At 46.7% G+C, this 25106-nt stretch overlaps 1 protein-coding gene across 1 annotated transcript in view; it reads right to left on the bottom strand.

The window, feature by feature from the left end:
- The window catches only part of SLIT3 (slit guidance ligand 3), a 611722-nt gene extending 587039 nt beyond the window's left edge, over positions 1-24683 (bottom strand). The window contains exon 1 of the mRNA XM_022595144.2: positions 24031-24683. Coding sequence (XP_022450852.2) covers positions 24031-24674 — 644 coding nt within the window. The 5' untranslated portion in view covers positions 24675-24683. The remainder of the gene's footprint in view (positions 1-24030) is intronic.
- Between the last annotated feature and the right edge of the window lie 423 nt (positions 24684-25106).

Consider the following 25106-nt stretch of genomic DNA (forward strand, 5'->3'; position numbering starts at 1 on the left):
ATACTCCCAGAGTTCAATTGGCTTGCTATTTGGGTCTTAATGAGGTTGGTCTCTGAAATACCAACCAACAGCCAACGTTTATTTACCAAACACCCGGTGTGTGCAAGGTTCTGCGAAAGGTGCTAAAAAGTATACGGTGAAATTCCTGATCCCTGGGCGTTTAAATCCTAAATGGCAAAGCCTAAGAATTTGCACCTTTAGAAATAAAAACACAACATGGTATAAAAGGAAAAATGAAAGTGCGATTGAACAATTCAAAATAACAAATACATACCAAGCAGCGACTCTGTGCCAGGCACTGTGTAATGCTAGAGGAAAAACAAAGACAGGATCCCTGTCCTGAAAGAATCTGGACTAGAGCAGTGGTTCCCAAAGTGGGGTCCCCCAGCTGGGGGCATCGGCATTACCTGGGGACTTGTTAGAAATGCACATGCTTGGGCTTCATCCCAACCTACTGAATCAGAAGCTCTGGGGGCGAGGCCCGTCAATCTGTGTTTTAACAAGCCCTCCAGGTGATTCTGATGCCTGTTCAACTGGAAGACTAGTTAATGCTATAGGAGTAGGAAAAGGAAAGACATCTTTTTGGGTCTAGAGTTGATGAGGGCCTTGAAGGATTTGAATCCTGGCTCTGACATAATCTGGGAACCTTAAGCAACCGCTTTAACCTCCTTAGGGCCTTTGTTTCATCAACTGTGAAGCAGTAATAGGCAGCAAGTGGTAACAAGGTCTACCATATAGAGTTGTATGAAGATGACATTGGACAATGTGTGAAAGTCACCAGGACGGTGCCTGGGGCCTAGTAAGTACTCAATAAAGGATCTCCAGCACTAGCAGTCGTGATACAAAGGAGCTGGTCAGCAAAATGAATGCTGACGGAATAAATGAAAGAATGAACTGATTAATGCATGATTGATGGGGACTGAGTTTGGCAAGCTTGGAAAAGCAACAAAGAGCGGGGACTCCATTCAATGCGCAAGTGGGGAGATGTTCAAGATAGGACAAGGGCTTCTGAGACTGAGTGGTCAGAACACAGGGCAGACCTTGAGACCAGCATCTCCCTGGCTCACCCTCCAAAGTGACCCCAAGGAAGGCTTTTGTGCCCCAGCAGCTTGCGTGTTGCTTATGCACTTGGGCTCTGGAGTCAGATGTCTGGGTTCAAATACTTACCGGTTGAGTGGTCTTGGGTGAGTCATTTAACCTCAGTAAACCTCAGTTTTGTCTTCTAAAAATGGGTATAATAATAGTACCAACATTACAGAGTTGGGGTGAGAATGGAACATGATAATGCGTATAAAGCAGCTTGGTGCTTTAAATACAGCGATTGACCTCTAAACATTAGCTCTTTGTATTATGGCATACAGCTGGGTGCTGTCGTGACCTCTGCTACATTATGGCTGCCTGGGATTTGTCAAGCAGAGCAGCAGCTGTACGCTCTAGTGCGAGATCCAAATGACACAACATGGCTGTAGGTTTCCTCATAAGAGCAATAACTGCCAAGGAGTGGGCAGCTGCCTACTTGCAGGTGGTGTGCAGGTGCTTCTCATGTACAGGTGCTGTACACATGAGCCCTGGGTCATAGGTATCACTGTGCCCATTTTGCAGATGAGGAAACTGAAGTTTAGTGACTTATCAAAGTTATACGACCATCAAGTATCAAAGCCTGGATTCAATTTAGCCCTAATTCCAAACCCCATGGACTTTGTATTACCACGAAATCATCCCCAGGTTTCCCCCTGAGGCTGCCTAAAGACCTTGCCAAATGGGATTCGCCCAGTGGCAGTGCCAGAGGGCTAGGCTCTTTCATGGTGCCACTGTGTCACACAACACATCAGAAGGGGATAGGGTTCAGAACTCTGAGTCTGGAAGAGGGAAGTCATAGGCGGGCTGAGGACAGGATATGGTGGACCCTGCAGGACATCAGGCTCTTGGATTCTAAGACTGCTCCCTGTTTGCTAATAACGATTGTTTGTATACTGTATGTCTGTGTATCTGTGTGTGTTGGTGGGGGGGAGGGGTGTTAGAGGGGAGGGGAGGCAAAGACTTTCCTTCCCAATCCAAAAATGGTTACCTAAGCCTGAACACAAGGGAGAACAACTGACCGCAACACACAATTCACATCAGCTTTTAGAAACCATTTCCTTCTAAAAGAAGCATTCCAGCCTATGAAACAACACAGGAAGACGAATCCCTTTTATCTCCTCCCAGGTTTATTTCCTTAAATGTCAAATTATGGCCTTCTTTCTTCTTCCCCCAGATACCAGCTGTGACTCCGCTAACAGTCAAGGGGATCCTTAGACCCACAAAGGCTCTTCCTGAGGATTCAAGCTGTGCCATGAGCGAATGGAGAGAAGTATGGTTGGCCTCCTGTCGTCCCTTGAGGGCTTCTAGCAAAGATTCCTGGAGTCCAATACCAGCTTCATCCTCTTATCCCCTTTGGTCCAAAGAGCTGCCTGGATGCTCTCAACCAGAGCAAAGAGGACACAGCCTGGTTGGGATTCTGAATTTTTATAACAATTACTAACAATTCACGCTCCCTCAAACCTTACATTTACCTGCAATGGGCCATGTTACCTGCAGCTGACCCCACCCGCCAAAAATACCACTGAATTTTCATATGTATCATCTTGGTGTTCCACAGTTGCCATGGCAGTAAAATTTACACTCAACAGCCTCACTGCCATTTCCGACTACAAATGGAATTAGTCTGTTCCCAGTTTGGTTCAACAAAAAAAGAAATATGCATCTACTATATGCCAGGCCCTATGCGAGGCATAATGCCCCGGGTGCTGAGGGGAATAAGAAAGGGGTTTCTATAAGATGTTACTCCTTTACAAAGCAGACTTTTTCTTTCTCTTGTGATGAGATTATTTTCATTAAATTGCAGTAAAATATATATAAAATTTACCATTTTAACCATTGTTAAGTACACAGTTCAGTGGCATTAAGTACATTTACAATGTTGCACAACCATCGTCACCATTATTTCCAATTTTTTTCGTCCACCCAAACAGACACTCTGTACCCATTAAGCACTAACTCCCTATTCTCCACTCCCACTAGCCTCTACTAACCTCTAATCTACTTTCTGTCTCTATAAGTTTGCCTATTCCGGACATTTCACATAAGTGGAATCACATGGTATTTGTCCTTTCGTGTCTGACTTATTTTGCTTAACACAATGTTTTCAAGGCTCATCCTGGTCGTAGCATGTATCAGAACTCCATTCCTTTTTAAGGCTGAATAACATTCCATTGTACGTACATACCTCATCTGTTGATGAACACTTGGGTTATTTCCACCTTTTGGCTATTGTGAATAATGCTGCAATACTGACATACAAGTACCTGTTTGAGTCCCTGCTTTCACTTCTTTTTGAGTACAAACGTCCTCCAAAGTAAGTGGAATTGCTAGATCCTACGGCAGCTCTGTGCTTAAATTTTTGAGGAATCGCCATACTGCTTTACACAGAGGGTGCACCATTTTACATTGCCTTCTCATTTCTCCACATCCTTGCCAATACTGAATTTCTGAGTTCTTGGTTTTTGTTTTATTGTTTCGATTATAACCATCATAGTAGGTTGTTTTTTGTAAGAGAAAACTGGCGAGATAAGAAATGGTTTGTTCACCGGAACAGCACAGGCGCACATGGGTGCACGCAGCACAGCTTTGTTGAATGAATGAGTGAATGAATGAATGGGCTCTCCTGGTAATAGTACTGTGTTACTCCCTTGAACCTGTACAACTCTTCCTTTGATGGAATTTGGAACTGGCACAAGGAAGTCCAGCTCCACAAAGGAGACCCAGGCAGCAACTGAGACCACAAGTATCTCAGAGCTTTAATTCAGGGACCATCAGCACCATCTTTCTGCAATTGTTTTCCACGTCTAGGAATCAGTAAAGCCTGCTGCTTTAGAATCAGGGGAGCCCACTTGGTGGAAACTCAAAAGTAAGAAGACTCTAAGCTATAGAGCGGGGTGGTTAAGAAACCAAAGCTATGGGTCAGACTGGCCTGAATTATGGCTCTACCACTGGCACATGTGTCAACATGGCAAACTATCCTCTGTGCCTCAATTCAGACCTAATCCTATTCTTGTAAGGATTAAATGAAACAATAAGAAACACTTTGCACAGTGCCTGATGCAACGTGAGGTCTCAATCAAAGTCAGCTTTTATTATTACTATGAAGCTCCAGTATCAGTGCACAGACCCAAACAACCCCACCCCCTCAGGTACTTCCTCCGATCCCCAAGACCCCTGGGGAAACAGAAGGGGCTCCCTCCAGGATGAGGGCAGACTTAGTCTCCTAATGATTCTCCAGACTGACTGGAAGGACTGCTGATACCCATCCAGAGGCACTGCCAGGATTAAAGATGAGGAATTCAGCCTTGTTTCTTCTCTGCTTGGGCCACCAATCCCTCCAAGCTCATTTTGGCAAGGGGTTTCGGGAGAGAGCAGGGCCATCACCACAGCTCTCCTGCAAAGACCTAGAACCTTAGGAGGTCAGAAGGAACTTTCATTGTATTGGACTGGAGTTGGGTAGAGTTTCCAAAGAGAAGGTTGACTGACAAGCCGAAAATTCAGGAAGAACAGCAAGGGGGGCTGTCCCATGAGGACCTGAGAGCCAACACAGAAGGAATGAGCTATGAGACCGGGCAGGGCGGTATTTCATGCTGGCAGCCCCTTAATTCTTATGTGCGTGGAAGGCAACAGCGTTCGGCCTGGCCTGACAGGAAGCTTTGTACTTGACTGAAGCATGCTGAAAATATCAAAGTCCTGTGGAATAAAAATACAGCTCCTGGGCCCAATACTTCACCTATAACCTGAAAGTTTTATTGCATATGAAGACCCTCAAGCTAAAAGCCAAGCCACTGGGGGTGGAAGGAGTACTAAAGAGCAGGACCCTACAGGTGTGTGGGGAGCCACGGCTGTAATCAGGTAATAACAATGGATCTTACTTACTGAGCACTACGCTAGATGCTTTCCACACACATTGTCTGACTGACACGGTATAGCAGCACCACTTGTGAGGGAGGTTAGCCCCATTTTGTGGAGGAGGAGACTGAGGTTCAGAGTTAGGAACCTGCTGAGGAAGGTGAGAGAAGAAGAAATTTCTGTGACTGGTTTGGCACATATTAGGATGAACTCTGTGAGATAACCACTTTCAACCTTTCCTACCAGCAAAAATGACAATTCCATAGGGTTCAACCTAATAGAATGCGTTTTATATATAAATTATTTATACAGTAATTACTTTAGCATATAATTTAATTAATTTATTATATGAGTTATATCATACATAAATGTCCTATATTATTTACTGGTTATATAATGGTATCTATACATCACATCATATGCATAAGAGGCAGAGTGCTTAATGGTTGAGAACGTGGATTCCTGACTCGGACTACACCGGAAACTTGGCTCTACCACTTACTAACTTTGGGACGTCAAATAAATAATGTATCCTCTCAGTGCCTTTGTTCTTCATCTACACCATGAGCTAATAATAGTACCAGCTCCACAGGACTCTTGTAAAAAAGTAAGAGAACACAGGCCACGCGCTAGAACGGTGCCTGGCACACAGTACTGACGAGCAGTCATTGTGCCTGCTTTTGTTCACCGGTGCCTTGCTACAGCCCTTGGCAATAGTCAATGCTACCTTGATTTCACAGAGACTTGTGCGGGTTTACACATCCTGCAAGAACGCATGAGCAATTCAAACGCAGGTCTTTCTGAGTCCCAAGCCCTGCTGTTCTTTCTAAGCTGTCGGCTTCTCCTGGTAGTCTCTCTGAGCCTTCATTTGCCATTTGGTGAAAGGAGAGGTTGGGTCAGCTGATGTTATGGTTCTTCCCAGCATCCTTGTATATCAAAGCAACAGCAGCAAAGACAAACAAACAAACAAACCAACCACGATCAAATGTTTTCAGTTCCACTGAATGCAGTCTCCTTAGCCACGTGGCTAGAAGCTTTCTGTATTTAGGGTTCCAATTTTTTTTCCTTTTCTGCTATTTCTTTCCAGAGTCCTCAGTACATTTCCTAATTAATCACTCCCACTTAATTTCCTAAAGCAATCACATCCTCCCCACAGGCAAGCAGCCTCGTCTCAGGCAGAAGCACACACACCAGCTGGTCCCACAGCTACGTGGGAGTGTGTGAGCAGCTTTTGGACACAGACCAAAGAGTGGCACAGACGCAGGAAAAACGCAGCTTGAGAGCTACACTCAGAGGACACTCTTCCCGTCCCAGTGACATGTGGGTTTCCTGGTGATCAAAAGGACACTGAGATTTGGTTCTCCAAGGAAACCCCAAGATGCAGAAGATCCGGCTGGAGCATCCCAGGATGCAGAGAGACTCTACCGGTGGCTACTTTGTGATTCCAGGCAGGGCAATGCTGGCGAGATAGGAAGGCTTAGATTCCGCTCTCAGCTTTTCTGCTTATTTGTTGTATGAATTTGGACAAGAGCTTTCCTTTGGTTGAGCCTCAGTTTTCCCACCTTTAAAATGAGAACGGTAATATATGCCACACAGTGTGGGGTAGTGTAAGGAAAGAGCCACAAATGCGACAGCCTAGAGGAGCCTGGAAGCTGATATCAATGAGGGAAGTTGGGCTGAGCCAAAGAAAAATAACATGATGCCAAATGGCAGCTGACACACAGTCTCAGGGTTGGAGTCACAACAGGGAGTGGTGGGGACTGCGGTGAAATGGAGACATGCCTCATCTAAACACTAGTCAACCACTGCCACAGAGCCAAGCTGAACCCCAGTTGCCAAAATTTCCAATTTTTTAAAAAAGAAGACAGAAACGGATTTTTATATGAATTCACGAATCTTAAAATGTTGGCAAGAAATTGACACTAAAAAAAGCAAAAAACAGAAAAACACCAATATGTGAGTCAATACCATGTGAGCCAAGCACAACACTTTGGAGGGTAGTTTTGGCCCACTGGCCACTGGTTTGCAAATTATCTCCATGTTAGTATTAATTGAGACAATGTAATAATGTATCAAGCACTTAGCTATGCACATAACACATAATAAACACTCGATAAATGGTAGCTGTGGTTATTATTATTATTATTGCAGTTAACTTCTCTGTAACTCAGAACCCCCATCTGTGACAATGGACATAAGGCTCATGGACGTCTGAGAAAATCCCTGAGGGTACTACAGAGGTTAACCATTGTGCATACATATTGATGCTGCTTTATTAATTGAAACGCACTTCGTTGAGATTAGGTAGGACAGTGGTTCTCAACCAGAGGTGATTCTGTTCCCCAGGGGACATCTGGCGATGTCTGGAGACGTTTTTTTGGTTGTCAGACTAGGGAAGGGTGCTACTGGAATCTAGTGGGTAGGGGTCAGGGATGCTGCTAAATATTGTAAAATGAGTAGGACAGCCCACAACGACAATAAAACAGCCCGCTGAAAATGTCAATAGTACTGAGGTAGAAAAACCCTGTGTAGACGGAAGTTTCCCTTTGCATCTCCTTTGTAGAAAAGACTTTATTAAGACAGAGGTGTGGATAGGTTCCTACATGGCAAGATACAGGAAAGGCTACGGGGTACAGGGAAAGAGGGACGGCAGTTGGGAGAACAAGCAGATATACAGATAATTATCTCCTCTAAGAGTCTCAAAGCCCTGCTTTCACTCTGCTTCCTACAGAACTTTTTCATCATTGTCTTAAGAACTGTCACGTCAACATATTTCCTTAAAAGATACTGCTGAAGCTGCACCAATTGGAAAGTAGGATCTGGGGAAACTGAGAACTTGAGAGAGAAGCTGCTTGAGGCAAGGTCACTCAGCAGGTTGCAGGGCAGACCTGGGAGAGAATCCTCTTGGGTCCTGGTCCAGGTCCCTCGGGAAGACATCACTCCATTTTGCTGTTGTCATAGTAATTATAAATCAATTCTGTCTACCCATTAAAGCAGTTATTCCATAGAATGTTCTCACAAAGCATTGTTGAACTCGCCCTAGCTATTTTATGGATGTAAAAGTAATCACATTTTTGTATATTCTATAATTCCAGCTACATTTACAATCGGCCTTCACCTCAAATGGTAAAAATAATCTGGGTTATATTACACCGTGGTTGTCATGCATTGCTATGACTACTCCAAACAAAGAAAACTGTGCTAGAAGCAAAAGCAAGCAATTCTAGTTCACCTTAAGAGGGGAAGGGAAAGGAGAGTGACTTTTATCAATTCCTACATAATGCTAAGTGTTTTATATAACTTATTTAATATTCTCTATAATTGGGAACTTTTCTTTAGATCAGTTTTCTCACACACTGCTGCACATCAGAAATATCTGGGAGCTTTACAAAATCACAACATCTGGGAAGCACCTCAAAATCATTAAATCAGAATCACTGGGGATGGGACCCAAGCATCAGTAATTTTTAAATCTCCCCAGGTGATTCCAACGTGCAACCAAGTTTGAGGATCAGGATTTCAGGACTCATTATCATTATTTTACAATGATGCTGACATCCTAAGAGCAAAGTGAACCTGCCTAAGGGCACCCAGCTGGTGAATGGTAAAACTGTGATTCAGACCGGGGTCTGCCTTTCTCCAAATGCCAGGCATAATCTTTCTCATTATGCCACTTTCTCCCAGAAGTTTGCTATCTGTGGCTTTCTCAGTTAGAGTTATTTGGTTGTAAGTTTGTGAACTTGAGCAAACGGGAATTCACTAGATAGGCGATCAGGGTCTTCTGGATTCAATGGGTATCTTAAAAACAGGTCTGGGAAAAAGGAAAGCAGGCACGTCTCGTCCCTGCACAAGTGCTTAGATGATCTGGCAAGCCATCATGTCCAGTCTCTTTGTCTCTCTGGTTCAGATTCCAGTTCCAGGGAGGAAGCACCAGACAGACCTGACTTGGGTCATGAGCTCATCCCTTGACTAGGAGAAGGCAAGGTCCCTGATTACAAATCCACCAGACTGTATCCTGTGAGTGCAAAAGACAATATTCCTCTAGGAAGCAAGACTGAATCCTGGGCAGCCACAACACAACACGTCTACTATGACGGAGGGAATGGAGGGACTTATGCAAGTAAGCAAGAAGACATAAGACAGTCTCACAGGTACACTATGAACTTCAAGGAGAACTCAGCAAAAACCCGGAAGCCTCTGTAATCAAAATCAATGAAACAGATAGGGTCATTCAGAAGAAAGTTGCCCTCGGAAAAGTGGCCACGAATGGCCTCAAAATCATTTGCAAAATATTGTGAGTTTGTGCATTTTTCTAAGAACACGGTCAATTTATTTTATCATATTATCTAGACTTTTTTTTTTAAAGGATTTTAGGAGATCTTAGGGAAGAAAAGGAGAAGCTCTTAACAGAGCTCGGGTCCCAGAAACTACCCGGAAAAATGAGACCTGGTGTCCTGGCCTGGCACCACACAGACAAGGCTGGTAGAGCTTTGCCAACTTTGAGCCAGGAAAACAACACTTTTCAAAAAAAAGCAAAAACAAAAACAGACACAGGTAAGAGTTAGCATGTTTGCCTGTAGTTACACAGCAGTAAGGAAGAGGACAGTCCCAAAGGAAAAAAGAAACCAAGGAAGCCGAGGGCGCTCTGGGGTCAAAAGCGAACAGGGGCCATTACAGTTCAATTGCAGATGTGTTCAAACAGAGCACTCTCCCAAGCTGGCTCCTTGACAAAGGGCCAGTTCTCTATCCTGTGAGGCTTTCTTCCCCGATCTAGGTATCTACAGACCCTAGTATGCAGGGACTTGAAAAATGAGGCTACTGTGCAATTAAATATATAATTACAATTAAATATTTAATTGTTCAATGCATAAATTCATGGATGAATCAATATACAAACAAGAGAACTATAATTGTTAACTGTGGTTACTCAGTATACAGGTACTATGTATTAAGTCCCTACTAAGAATCAGGGACTGAGCTAGTAGTTTTAGATGACACATTACTTAACCTCACAATAACCCTAAAAGGTACTTACTATTATACTACACCCATTTTATAGACGAGGCTCCTAGGACTCCAAACAATGAAAGGGCTGGTCTGTTGACACATGACAGTAAGCGATGGGATCTGAAACCAGATCTGTCAGCTTGAGCATCTGTGTGCTCGCCGCGGCTCCAGGATGCCTCACAATGTTCATGAGCATCAACTATGTGTTGGGCATTTTGCTAATTCTTACAACAATCCTTGAAATAGGTATTACTGTCTCCGTTTTTTTTAGATGAGGAAACTGAGTCTAGAAAGACAAGTAACTTGCCAAAGGGCACATTTTGAATACAGAGTTTTTAAATCCAAATCTCTCTAGCTTTAAAGCTCAGGGACTTTCCAGCAAACCTCCTGCCTATCTAATTCAATTTGATTTTTTTAAATGTGTTGATTTAGTTTTATTTTCACAAGCATTGTACAAAGCCCACAGAGAAACATAGCTCCTGCCCTCAAGAAGCTTTTAATCTAGTTAGGAGATTAGTTACACAGTATAGAAAATAACGATGATAATTACATGGCTGTAGAGATTTTTAGACATGGCCACAAATTCTTTGGGACTTCTTCCTTGGAGAAGTGGTTCCTACACGTTAACCTGGGCTAGCTTGTGTTGCTTAGAGCAACAGAATACAGCAGAAGGAATACTATGTTACTTCTAAGACCAGTTCATAAAAAGCCAGGCGACTTCTGGGTTGTGTACTGACACAACCATTCTTAGAGCTCTGAGCCTCCATGTAAGATGTTAGGTCACTCTAAGGCTGCCATGCTTCAAGGAAGCTCAAGCCACATAGAGAGGTCACGTGTGGGCACTCTGGTCAACACCCACAATGGAGCCCAGCCTTCGAGTCAAACCACCTGGGTGCCAGACATATGAGTGAACAGTGATTCTAGGAGCCACCCATTCAAGTCTCCCACAGTCATTCCCATTCTCTAGATGATGCCTCATACATCAGGGAGCAGACACAAGCCACCCTACTGAACCATGTCTTAAACCCTGACCCAAAGCATCATGGAGCATAATAAAATGGCCATTGCTTTACAACACTAAGTTCTGGGGTGGTTTGTTAATCAGTAATAGGTAATCAGAATAATGGCTTTTTGAGTGGATATTTAATGCCAGGCACTGTCCTCTAAGCTTGACATGTATCACCTCGTTTGATCCTCCAGCAGCCCAAGGAAGCAGGTTTGTTAAAGAACATGCCCAGGATTGCTTTAGCTAGAGATGGCATTCAAGCCCAGATCACACTAATTCCAGCATCAATACTGTAAACTGCTCTGCTACAGAGGAAGGGAAATTCTGTCTTTGCACAAAGTCTACAAAGCCCAAATCCAATCAGTCTTAAGAAACATGCTATTTTTGAAACTAAACATCTTTTTCTTTCTTAATTTCAGAAGGCTTACTGTGGAACTGAGCTAATTATTTGAGCCTTAATCAAGGACCAGCCACTCCCTGAAGCAGCTGTCCTGGCCTCTCTACTGCCTCCAGAAAGTCCCTTGGGTTGGTTGGATATTGGCTCCAGTCTAAACCCCAAATCCCAGCCCCTAGAAGTATAGATGCATAGGGCTAACATGATCCTTGGAGATCGTCCAGTCTACTCCCTTCATCCCCTTATAAGACGAGGAAACTGAGGTCCAGAGAGATCAAGTGACTTGTCCAAGGTCACACGGTATGTCAGAGGTACAGCCAGGTCTCCAAATTCCCAGGCAAACATTCTTTCTACTACACCATGCTGCTAAAAATTCCCCAGAGCTGCCTCCCTCGGCCCTCCTCTTGACAAAGCCGTTTTCCCCGCCACACGCCCACACAACTACACACAGTCACATTTGGCAAGAGGTGCCCTCAGCCCCACTCTGCTCATGAAATGCTGTTTTGCAATGGGGCCTCTTTGTTCGTTAGCAACACAAAGAAAACTGTAGTGCAGTCTTCTCAGAAGGAGATGTTTCTTGTTTTAAAGACGGAAAGAGAGCTTCCTGGCTGAATATGGCTCGAATCAGCATGCAGCTCCAGTCGGGAAAGAACCCAGAGGAGATTTAGGTCTTTGCAAAATTTCTAGAACACACGAAGAGGGCACATGGCAGGAAGAAGCTTATGGGAAATGTTTCAGAAAGTATTAAAAGGTACGCCTAAACAGAGTAAACAGAGCAGATTGGTTACCATCTTGTGGTATGAAGTAATTAGAAGGGGGGGGCGGCACTAGAGTCGTTAAAAACTCCCATGAAGCGCCTGGCCTTCCCATTTTGGATTTCTGCTCTAGTCCTGTTTCCCAGCTGTCTTTTTGATCAGGGATTTTCCCTTTCTAGACCGTAATCAAGCTACCTTGGTGTCTGGAGCCCTCAGGATAGGCTCTGAAATCCCAAGTCACCCATTTGGTGCCTCTCCTTTGGTTCCACATTATTCCTTATTGTTTGTACTAGATTTGGTCCCTCGTCCATCTCCCTAGTTTCCCCGATTGGCAGAGGCCTCCTACGGCTCTGAGTGATTGTTATCGAGGCCCAAATGCTGTGATGAAGGATGAAGGGAAGGCAGGACAAACTTCTCATGAGGGCAGCTCACGCCACAAAGCTGAGGTCCCCACCGATCACAGCTCCAAGACATGTCTCTGTCCAGGTGGGTTGAGAGCAGTGGGGAGTGGGTAGACCAGATGATCTCCAGAGATACTTCAAAAGCCTGTGAAACCCTCTTGGCTAGGGGAGGAAATGAGAGAGGGAGGGACAGAACCGAGTTCCATGGCAGAAATTCAGGACTTGTAAGCTGGCAGCAGATGGAAAGAAAAGTGCCAACTTCTAGCAGGAGGAGATGTAGTGCATACATTTCTTAGGGCTACTGCAAGCCCCAGGTCCTCCCTTCCGGAGGATCGGGGAAGGCCACCCAGGAGCCACCCTCCTACACCCATGCACAGCACACATCTCCAGGCACAAGACGAGATCTCCAAAAAGAAACTGGGCCAAATGAAAGTTCTCAGACCCCTCCCCTCAAAGTGATAGGTCTTCCCTATCACCTTCCCCACGCCTAGGCAAATCTGCCCAAACAGCCAATTTCCATCCAAAGCCCCCCCTCCCTCATTTTCCCCTGGGAAATCTCCTACCTGCTTTGTTAAACCTAAGAGAGAAGAATGAGTGAGTGTGCACCACAGGGAAACAATGGCCAGTGGTCTGGTTACAGCTGGACTAGCCCAGGAGGGGCAGCTGGCCTCCCAAAGGAGGCCCTGTATCTCCTCATGGCCTCAAATACTGCTGCGCCGTGCGTCAGTGTTTATGAAATGCTTCTCAGATAAGGTCAGCGTTCGACGCAGGGTTAGGACTCTAATAAAATGCAGAACTTGTGCTGTTTGCCAGCCAGCTGCGGAGGCATACTGGGATTCTTTCTCGGATACAATTGTTCTCAGATTAATATTTTCCCCATGAGTTTTTTTTTTTATTCTACTTGTACTTCTTTTTTTTTTTTTATGATGTGTGAGGTTTTCTACATATTTATACCCACTAAAAGGGATGAGTGGGGCTTGCTTTCATCAGTGGTTCCTGAGGGCTTGGTGTCCCATCCTTCATTTCCCCCAACACCCCATAAATGTCCTCTCTGAACCTAGCGTGGTGGCCTTCGCCTTGTCAGTCACTTGGTGGGAAAGGATAGCCCAGATTGACTTCCACATTATTTTGAGCTGTTCCAGTGATGAGGACATTTCACTTGCCTTAGTCATCATTGTAGGCACTCAACAAATAGCTCCTTTAAATGACTGCATCCTTCACAGAGCCCCTTATTTGGTTCTACTTTCTTTTTTTTTTTTTTAAATAAATTTATTTTACTTTTGGCTGCGTTGGGTCTTCGTTGCTGCGTGCGGGCTTTCTCTAGTTGCAGCTAGCGGGGGCTACTCTTCGTTGTGGTGTGTGGGCTTCTCACTGCGGTGGCTTCTCTCGTTGCGGAGCATGGGCTCTAGGCGCGCGGGCTTCAGTAGTGTGGCACGCGGGCTCAGTAGTTGTGGCTCGCGGGCTTAGTTGCTCCGCGGCACGTGGGATCTTCCTGGACCAGGGCTCGAACCCGTGTCCCCTGCACTGGCAGGCAGATTCTTAACCACTGCGCCACCAGGGAAGCCCCTGGTTCTACATTCTTGGAAACTGCCACTTATTAATTACTAAGGCAAAAAGTCCTCTCAACTCCACCCACTTGGATTGCCGACATTGGTGTGAGGCTATGTGTGCATTTGTAAAAGATGCATCTTGATAAATGAAAAGGAAAACCCCAATAAAAGTTCAAAAACATGGGTGACCCTGAGCAAGGCCTTTGAGTCCGCTGAGTTTCCTCACCTGTAAATATAGGATTCTAAGATGAACCCTGATCATCTTTCAGATGCAGGATTTAGATATTGTGGGTGGAATCAGTAAGGTATTCCCACGGCACTAGATTTAGGAGACATTTGCAGACATCTGATCTCAGTGAAACCTTGCATCAGATCTGTGAGAGAAGTGTTATTCCCACCGTTCTAAAGGTTACAGATGAGATGATTAAGACTCAGAAAGATACTCCTATAAATTTCTGCAGTTAAAAAAAAATGGATGGAAACCAGGATTCCACCTAGGTCTTTTTCCTCATTAAAGGTTATATCACACCGTACTCTCCACTGGTTTCCCATTCAGACCCCTTCGAAACCCAATGTATAAAACACTTTCTACCTATGTTCTAGAGCTTGGCAGAGATGCAGAGGAGAAAAAGAATATCAGGAAAGTGCTAGATGGTCCAGAAACTTTTGTAACACATTTCTGAGCAGGACAGTTCTCCAATGAAATCATCATTGCTGAGCTTTTCAATCACAGAAGAATCTGCTCTATTCTCTGCTTGGGCTGCAGGGAGTTTAAGAGCATGTTGTATGTAATTCATCATTCACAGAGTCCAGCCCCAGAGGACCTCTACACACCACCCTGGGCATCATAAAAGGCTTCAGATGGCCATGAAGATGAAGTCTGAAGTTGTTTTCCGGACACAGCCATGGATTGGGAGTCTCCGGTCTCCAATGAAGATCCTACGAAAATCCAATCTCAGGGATTGAAGCTTAGATGGTCAAAGTCCAAATTCAGTACTAGGCAATGGAGAGCTACACAGAGGGCAGGATCGGGCAAGAAGCCAATCTGGAAGGGTCAAGGCAGGGGCCAGGAGCCGCTCAGGCTCCAGGAGAGATACACAAGATGCACAAGTCCATGGTCAAGCCCATAAGCCTCAGATTAGAAGAGGACCATGGACACACTATGCAGACAGACCCGAGCCAGGGTCTACACTAATTGAGGGCAGGGGAGCAAAGAGTGGGTATGCTAGGTAGCAGACAGTAACTAGGGAGGCTGAAAAACTCAAGAGGGAGTCAAGGTGGGTGGTTAAATGTGCTGGCAGACTTTCAGGAATGACAACGCACACTGCTGCCAAAGTGCAGAATGAATCAGGGGTCAGGAACTCAGACTGGCATTTCGGACAAGCGAAGAGAAGTATGAGCCCACACAAGTAGTGATAAGACCGTGAAAAGTGAGGTCACATTTAGTCCAGCCAGGATGCATCTTATACGCATCCTGCACCAGCAGGACCCGATCTCAGGGTGGCAGGAGTCCAGAGATCATGGCGGAAAGAAGGCAAGTTGTACAACTAACTGAAAAGGAAGGCGATCCCTGGCAAAAGCTAGGCAGATACTCGTGGGGGAATATATTGGTCAAGAAGGCTCATCAGAACTGTTCCTGGAGAGTTTATCCCCTCAAATCCAAATCAAAAAATCATAATAATTAGCCACATAACTATGGTGATATTCTTCCTAAGACTGGATTCAGCCCTAAACTCCCCTGTTAGATAAAACTGCCTTAAGCGCAGCTCCTGTCATTTTAAATGGGGCTCAGGCCCTCTTAGGTTCCATGCGACCGTGACTTCTGCGAATCTAAATCACGTTCCCACTTCTACCCATGGGAACCCTATTCACCCTCAAGCTCCAATTCGAATGTCACCTACTTCCCCAAGCTGGACAGGATGGCTCCTTTGCCAGGTGTCCAGAACATAGCCTTGGCACCCCTCTCGGGATGCCTTACATCAAACAGGTTCTCCATGATTCGACTGGATATCATTGTTGTTTTCTTTTTCTTCTGGCTGTTCTCTGAGAATTGGGTTTAGAAGACGGGTAAGGGCGGCTGACTTAACCTGGGGGAGGAATGACATGACCAGTGGTTGGAGCGCAGACCAGAGACCAGCCTGCCTGGATAAACCCTGGCTCCACTTCTCCCACCTGAGGAAGTTACTTCACCTCTCTGACTTTGTTTCCTTATCTGTAAAATGGGGACACAATGAGTTCCTGTCTCACATGATCGTCCGAAGATTGAGGCCATGCATATAAAGGGTGAGAAAAGCGCCAGGCGCAAAGAAGGGCTCCATAAATGGGAGCTGTCATGGTGGTGGCGATTGTCGTTGTTATTATTTACAAAGATGTTGGGAGTGCCTCAGCCCTCTCTGCTTCATCCTCCATCACATTCATTCCAAGCACTACTCAAGCAAATGAGCCCTGTGCCAGTGGGTGCCCCGGATGGTAAAGGAAATCACTTTGAGAAACTCAGGCTTCTCAGCTGAGCCATGCTGCTGAAAGAAGGGCCCAATTTCTCAGGCTCAAATATTTTACAGGAGAGAGAATAACACACATGTACCCATCAACACACACACACACACACACACACACACACCCCCCGCATCCCATGCTGATGGGGCTTCTGGCACCAGCCTGACAGAACAAGGATGAAGCAAACGTCATGAAGGAAAAGGCTACAAGAAACCAAGAGTTTCGAGAAAATGCAACAAACAGGGGAATTAAACATTAATAGGAAATCATTCCAGAGAAAATACGAACAGAACCCCAGGGAAAGAAGATGCTACAGGCTAACAAGACCTCAACATTTTTATCTACCCCAGCAGGAAAGAACAGGACAATGTATTTTTGTAATCCACACCCCAGACCACAGAAAGACTTGGAAAAAAGCAGAGAGAACTCTTGTTGATTATACTGACAACCTGGATAAAGATCTGTAGGGCAAGCTCACTAAAACTGCAGAGGAAATGAGGAGAGGAGTGGTTATTATGCTAGAAGGGAAAATCAAAATAGAAATGTTCCTGAAAAGCTGATGAAATGAAACTATTTGCCAAAATTTAATTAGGATAAATGCAAAGTGTTGCACTTAGACACCAAAAGGTCAAGTGCACAAATCTGGGATGGGGGGGAAAATAGGATCATCGGCAGGGAGGGTTGGGGAGACACTGGGGATGCAGTGAACAGCTGGGTCAAAATGAGCCAACGCAGGGGCGGTGGCTGTGCAAAGTGAAGAGGTCCCTTTAGCATGCACTGATAGAAGGTAAGATAACAAGAGAGTGGAAGGTCTCATCCCAACTAATAAAAGGCAAAGAGAATTGGAATCTATTTAGAGGAACATAACTAGGAATAGGGAGAGTGCCTGTCTCAAAGTCTAACACACACAGAATAGTTGAGGCGATTATAAAAGTTTATGGAGAAAAGGGAAGACTTGGGTAAGTGGGTGGTGAGAAATGCAAGAGCAATAAGACGTTTGAAATCCTATCATTTGGGAAAAGGATTCTGCTTGCTCTATGTAATAACAAGTAATGGGAGGTAAGTTCAACCCCCAAACAAAGAAAAATTTCTTCTTAGAACTGCTTTTAAAAATAGAATAAATTGCCCTAGGAAGCACTGAGTGCCTCACCACTAAATGTAATCAAACCAAGGAGAATGACCACTTTCTCCAAAGTCGTGCTGGTGGAAGATCAACCTGTACATGGTTGGAACTTGGACAAGAGGACCCCCTTCAACTTTGAAAATCCATATTTTTCCAAATCAGGTTTTATCTTGAGCATGCTATGGAAGGAAGACTACAGTCAGCAAGAATTATGGTAATCAAAATGATAGGAATATTTATGGAGGATGCACTGTGATTCAGGTAGTCTATATACTCACAGCAACCTATGAAGGGGTATTACTATTATTCCCATTTTATAAATGAGGAAACTGAGGTCACCCAGCTAGTTAAATGGTAAATTGAGGATTTTTAATCACACACTCGTGACAATGTTTCCCAGGGAACGGCTGTATCAAACATGGTGCTAGCAACAGACCAACGGAGACCACAGAGAGTGGGAAGAAGAGCATAGCCTTTGGCAGACCAGCACCAGCAAAATACCAGTCTAGGTCTCCAAGCAGAGGATTCTTATTATGAGCTCTTCCCACCTGAGTAAGATGGATTTAAATTTAAGGCTGGAGAATCACAAACAATGGAGAGCCTTGAAAACGCAACACCAGAAACCACAGCAGGGCACCCTCTGATCTACTGTATCCAGAATGAGTGGTGGTTCAGAAAACCTCTCAGGAAAAACCATACCTTGTTATTTTTTTGTGTTTGTTGTTTTGTTTTTCCAGCAGTTCTAAAAAGGGTTAAGACCACCTTACATAATGAGGGTGGAGCATGCTAGTAAATACAGCTGTTTCAAGTAAAAGCAGTAACAGAGGCAGACACGGGAAGTCAGTAAAAGGAGGTATTTAGGGAAAGACGGAAGGAATGAGCATTGAAAAAAAAGAAGTCAGGGCCAAAAATTCCCCATGAAAATCTGACCCCCCAAAATAAATCAATAAAATGCATTCCTTATTTAAATATACCACAAAGCACCATGCCCATGGAAAAGATATAAACCACTTCAACCGTAATCCCCGTTTTATGGAACAGAGGCCAACCTGGGCTTAGCTGGGGAGGAGAGGGAGGGAACCAGGCACAGGGAGTCTGGGCAGAGCCTACGTGCAGGCGAGGAACTTGCCTCGACAGGCACACTTCAAGTGGCCATCTCCAAACTTCCAGCTGGATGGGGCCCGAGATGAAGAAATGGAAGTAACAGCTGTGGTCACTATCATTGAGAGTTCGCGGAGGCCTATGTGCCAGGTACTGTGTTAAGCACTTCCTGTGCATTATTTCATGTAATCGCCCCCCAGAGGACCATTTACTCTTCGCCCTTTACAAGTAAGGAATGGTAGGTGGAAAAGCAACGGACTTGGCGTTGTGCTGAGTGCATCACATGGATTGCCTCGGGCCACATTCACAGCATTTCCGCAGGGCCAGTGGGATTACCATCCCCCTATTATAGGCATGGAAATATGGTACAAAGGGATTAAACAGACAGCAGCCCAGAGGAGCGGAGTGACCCGCCCCAGGTGCAACAGCAAAGATGTAACAGAGCCAGAATTTAAACCAGAGCTGTCTTATCTCCAGAGCCCAGGCCTGAACCAGAAGGCATGGGGCTCTGAAACCTTCTTGCACGTCCCACTCAGTGCAAAAGATCCCACCGCTCTCGGACCCACTGTTCTCACTTTCCAGGGGAGAAAGCACTCAGTGACAACAAACAGAACTGGGGAGAAACAAAATAACAATCAAAGTGGCAAAAATGCCAAAATAAACATGGCTCAGCTCATGGCAATAGCAAAACTTAATAGTGAACCTACAAATACTTCGATTAATACAAGCAGAGCAGCAATCAAAGACCACAGGGAGTGCAGGATAATGCTGATGAGCTCCTGATTAGAAAGTCCTATGGCTTAGGTGTTCAGGGTCTCTAGCTCTTTTCATGGGCATGTGCACAGTAGGAGTTTTGCAAGGTTGCTAAGCAACGTCTGGCAACCAGACTCCAGAGTGGATCACTCATTATGAGTCCTTGGTAACTCTAGTAAGGCAGTCATTTTAGTTCATGAAAGACAAATTTTAGAAACCCTTAATAACTCATATAATAGGTTACTAATAAGTGGCCCTTAGCCATACATAAAAATGCAGATCTATAACTGCCCAGCTTTCACTTGTAAGAACTAAAGACTCGTACTTTTGAGATTCATCATTAATTTATTCAACACATACTTGTTGAAAACGTACTATGTGCCAGGCGCTGTTCTATGCTATGGGGAAGAGGCCCCTGACAGTTCACCAGTGAACTACAGACTATACACCAAAAAACCACAGACTATGCTAGAATTCTACTTTTAGGAAAATGAGGCCCAGAGAGGTAAAGCAATCTGTTCAGTGTTGCACAGCACACTGGAGGCGCATATGTTCAGCTGCTCACGTCCAGGCCAGTAGGCTCGGCAGGAGAACACTGCTTCCCGGAAAGGCCACGTCCCCATGGTTGGTCAAGAGAGGCCCCATGATCCACCAGCTTGCCCCCGGTCCGCTGAGCTAGCCCCGAGGGCTGGCAGTACCAGGATGCAGGGCTTGGCTGTTGAGCATCTTGGAAAGTCTCCCACTTGACCTCAGGACCTCTGTGGTCAAGTAAGGGAAAGCCTATGACATGGTGTTGGTTTTCATTGGACCCAACCACCGGCGAAGCTTGCCGTCATCTGGAGTGATGGAGAAAATTAAGTTACCACATTCTCACGTTTCAGCCTTTAGCCCGTATTCCTTCGCAAACAGGAAATGTTTATTTAAATACAGCAGTCTCCAGCATGTTCCAGAGCCAAGTGAAAAACCAAAGATGTCCACTCTTGCCCCGCTCCACTGTTCAGGCCACCACCTCGCTGCGGGTGAGAAGTAGGCCTCTGCCTGCCTTTAGGCAGGACGAGGCAAAGGGGCCCTGCGTGAGAGTTCATTTTCATCTGTCTCCTCTTTTTCCAGGCCGAGATTGTGGTTGGAGAAGAATTACATCTGTGGGCTCCTTTTGTACTCAGAAGGGTAAACGCAACATCTGTTTACTCTGTGCTCCATGGTAAATGTTTTGTTTCAGGCACCACCATTCACTTCCTCTCCCCTTGTCCTCTATCTTTGCTCCACGGATAATAAATTACACTGAATTCTCCTCTGCGTTTATTTAGCTTTCTTGTGGGTGTCACCTCCCCATTGAGGGGGAAAAAAAAAATGTCGGTAGTTTATAAACAACAGAGAGTTTCTCTGTGTGATGTGCTGACATTATGGAGAATATGCTACAACACAGACCCCTAGCTCTGATACCAGCTTAATTATGAACAATTTAACAGGCCCCATTCCAGGCCTGAAGCAAAGTCCAAATGGTGACCACATTATCCCATTATCCTCATGGACGTTTGCTTTAATGGCGTGCCATGGGTGGACAAGGCCTCACAAGTCAACACTACCAGAGCAACAAACCCTCCCTCCCCACACACACACACCGCTTCATAAAAGCCTCTTTGGGAGACAGAACAGCAGGAACAGAGAAGGGAGAAAATGTTTCCTCTTTGTTATAAAACACAACATAAACATTTGAGATCAGAAAATGGATCTTAGGAAGATCCCGAGCAACTGACGGCAGTGCTGACAAAACTTAGCCACATGAAAAAAATGAGCCCTGAGAAGTTTAAAGGCTCACTAAAGGAAAGTTCCTTCTTCCGTCGTTTGCTTACATTCTTTAAGTTGGATTGCTGGTTTTCTTCTGTATATGCCATGATTTTATACACAGTTACTGGAATGCAGTGGACGCTCAAGTCATGTTTGTTGAATGAATGAAGGGAGGAATGAATGAAAAATTCCTCACTAAAGAAATCCTTAGCATAGCTCAGAAATGCCACCGCCCCACAAGAGTTTGCAAAATTGTAATGTTACAGGTGAGTTGACTGAGACAGGGTGTGGGGTGACGAAGGAGTATTGGGACTCTTGGGAGGCTGCACCTAATCCCTGCAGTAACTCTGACCCAGCCTGCTTGTAAAGGCTGCCCCCTCTCCTGGGGAGGGAAGAGACTAGAATGAGAAGCCAGCCGCATCACCCCAACGCACCCCAACCAAAAAGACGTCAGTGACCAGAACAAAGGCAGAGGAGACTCAGATATTCCAAAGCACCTCCTACTTCGCCAATGCCTGCCGGTGGCCATGGCAGCAGGGGGCCCATGGGAACGCCCAGGACTCTACCCAGTCTCTTCAATTATAGAGCAGATGGGCAGCCCCCAGCTGCCTGGGTCTCCTGGGAGAGGTAGCACGGTGGCATGCTGGCTGCAATGCTGTGCCTGCAGCTTTTGAAGACCTCCTACGTGCTAGAAGGAGAGGGGCCCACTCTCCTCGGTGTCTCAAACATGTAACATGATTTTGAGTATCAAAGAGAAGTGGACTCAAGACCCCAAAAGGAGAGCTAATGTCAAGGCAAGTCAAGTGTGTGCAGGGTTTATCTGGAGCAGCAGCAACTGGTGCCTATTTTAAGACCCCAGCCCACAGAGAACCCTCCCAAGACCGTCTACTTATAGATCTTGGCCCAAGCTGAACCTTGTTCCAAGGATGTCCAGCCGCGTGGTAGGGGGTATGGACTTAGGAGCCAGACGTGCTCGAGTTCAGACACTTAACTAGCTACTACATGACCTTGAACAAATGACAAAAAGGCTTAACTGTAAAGTGGAATAATAAGCATTACCTTTGTAACTAATGATCATTGTAGAGATTCAGTAAGATAATACATGTAAACAAACTGAGGCACAGAAAGCATTCATTAAACATTAGCTACAGTTATTATTTCACTAACTCATGTGGCTGGCCCTGGTGTTGAGGAGGGAGAGGAATTTAGCTTATAAGTTACAGGTTTCCAAAAATACCACTAAAACAAGATTTTCACTGGCATGGTAGAATATAATGTCTGAGTTAAGCTGTAGAAACCTGGATTCTGCCCTTTTATTGCCATCCCCTTGCTGTGTGACCTTAGGCAAGTCATTTCACATTTCCGAGCCTCGTTTTCTACACATATTCATGAAGGTTCAGCTCCAACCCTCAAGGACTGTTTGGTTCAACTCCACAGAATAATCACGGCACTTGAAAAAAATGTCTTGAGCCAAAGGAAAGCTCCAGGAAAAAGGCAGTTCTACTGAGTCTCCGCTCAGGGACACATAAAAAGTAAGCGGAAGAGAAGCGGAGTGACAGGAGGTGATTAACAGGAATAACACACTCTAGGACAATACATCTTAGTCTCTGGCCCACTCTCCTCCAGACTAAAGTCAAGAAGGCAGAATCTTGAAAACCTATGCACCTACTCTAAGACATGTGCAGAAGGGGGCAGCGGGAGAGCAAGGCATGCAGAAATCTACCAGCTAGAGCAAACCCTCACCCACTTCTGGGCTGTGTTCCCAGTCCAGTTCCAACCCCCTCTACCATTTCTCCCTCCTTCCCCACTCCCCAACTGCAGGCTAGGAAGAGCCCACCCCAGAGTCCAAGTTTTGAAATTGGTCCGAGGATCAAAATGATAAATGTTTCCAAAACGTTGACATATGAAAAGTAAATATTTGGTTGCACAATTGGGGTTAAAACGAGGGTCAATCCACCCCACTCTCCAAGCGCCTCTCCTCTTGCTGCCAAGCCCAGGATCCGAGGCTGAGTGCGGTTTGTAAGATTATAGCGCTGGGTCTCATTTAAAGGGCTGTCAGCATTTCCATTCTCCGGCCCGTTTGGGGAGGCATTTATAACCGAGCCATAAAAAATTCACCGGGGCTGCAACTTGGCATCTCCGAGGCCGCGCTCCAGGTAGGGCGGGTTTTGCAAGCACCCACTCTGAATTGGTTCGGTTCCTCAGAAGTTAGACCTTCAGACACACTCTCAACTTTCCTCGCAAGGGCAGCCAGAGAGCGGCTGGCCCATTCTGATCTCCAAGCCGGTCACAGTTTCTCAGGCCCTCTCTCCTGTCTCCGTGCCCTGACGCCCCATCACCCTTCAGCTTTCTCCTTCGCGCCCTCTTAATGAGCGCGGACCCCTTACCCTCGCCCTACGACCTCCCTGTCTGCAGTGTCATCTCTCCTCGCCTCCTGCCAGCATTCTCCTTGGAAGCTGTCAGCTGGCCCTGCGTCTGGCACTCTCATCCCTGGAGAGACACTGCTCTTTGCTCATCAGTGGGGTCCTCGAGACCTCTCTCCCCAGACCTGCCCAAAGCCACAGACACCCAACTCAGAGAGTGAAGGGTCCGATGCAGGAGAGGGTGAAGGCAGAGAATGCAACTAGCGCGGCCAAGGAGAAGGAAGGATCTGGCGCCGGGGGGCCCCTCTGTGGGACCCAGGTGGGTGGCCCGGGTGAGGCAGGGCGGGGCGGGGGTACTCACAGGCGCTCGGCGTTGCGGGGGATGCCCCGGGGAACCGCCCGGAGGCCCAGCCCGTGGCAGTCCACGCTGGCGGCGGAGCAGGTACACTTGGTGGGGCAGGCGGCAGCGGGGGGGCCGCTCAGAACACTCGCCAGCGCGAAGGCCAGCACCAGGCGGGCGCGCACCGCGGCGCCTTCCTCCGTCCGCCCGGGGGCCATAGTGTGCAGGGGCCCGCGCCCGGAGGAGGTTGCCTCGGCGGGGCAAGACGCGTGGAGCCCACGGAGGTGCGCTGGGAGCACGGGCGGCCTGGGGAGCGGGCGGCTGAGTTGGCGCGGAGGAGGAGCGAGCTCGGCGCTCAGGCGCACGGGGCGCGGGCGGAGCGGGGCGCGCCGGGCGGCGGCGGCGGCGGCAGCAGCAGCAGCTCCATCGGCGGGGCCGGCGCTGCCCCGCTGCGCATCGCTCGGAGTGCCCAGGTGCCGAGCGCCCCCTGGCCCCGCTGGCCCGCGGCCCGGGGCGCGGGCCGGGTTGGGGACCTGGGGCGAGCTCAGTGAGGCACGGGCGCCCCGGGAGGTTCGGCTTGGGGCTGGGCTCGGGAGCGCGGCGGCGGTGGCGGCGGCTGAGGCACGGGGCGACCGGGTGAGCTGGCCGGCGCTCGCTCTCTCCATTCACTGAGCCGGGCAGACACCGGAGACGTGGGGCCCACCCCTCCCGCCCCCCAAAAACGCCAGCTCCGCCTCCCATTGGCTGCGCCGCGCGTCATGTCGACTAAGTTGGGAACTTTGCTGGAGCAACCGAGAGCTCGAAGGGAGGAGGCAGCGGAGGAGGGAGCTCGGCCAGCAGGGCCCCAGAATTGAGGCTTACTCACTCTGAGGAGCCAAGGACTGATCAGGCTGGTGTCCCTGAGCTGGGCATGCTACTCAATATTCTTTCCTTCTGTCCCAACACCGTCCCGCAAGGGGGCATTTGAGTACCCCGACCTTATAGATAAAAACTCAAAGTTCAGAGAAGTGAAGTGACTTGCCTGGTCACAGCCACGAGGGACCCCAAACCGCAGCCCTCTCATTCACCCATGTTTCACTTCACAGCCCATCAAAGCC

Source organism: Delphinapterus leucas, chromosome 3 (genome assembly GCF_059928025.1).
Source record: "Delphinapterus leucas isolate spDelLeu-1000000601 "Yukka" chromosome 3, BTC_Dleu_Yukka2, whole genome shotgun sequence".
Classification (NCBI taxonomy): domain Eukaryota; kingdom Metazoa; phylum Chordata; class Mammalia; order Artiodactyla; family Monodontidae; genus Delphinapterus; species Delphinapterus leucas.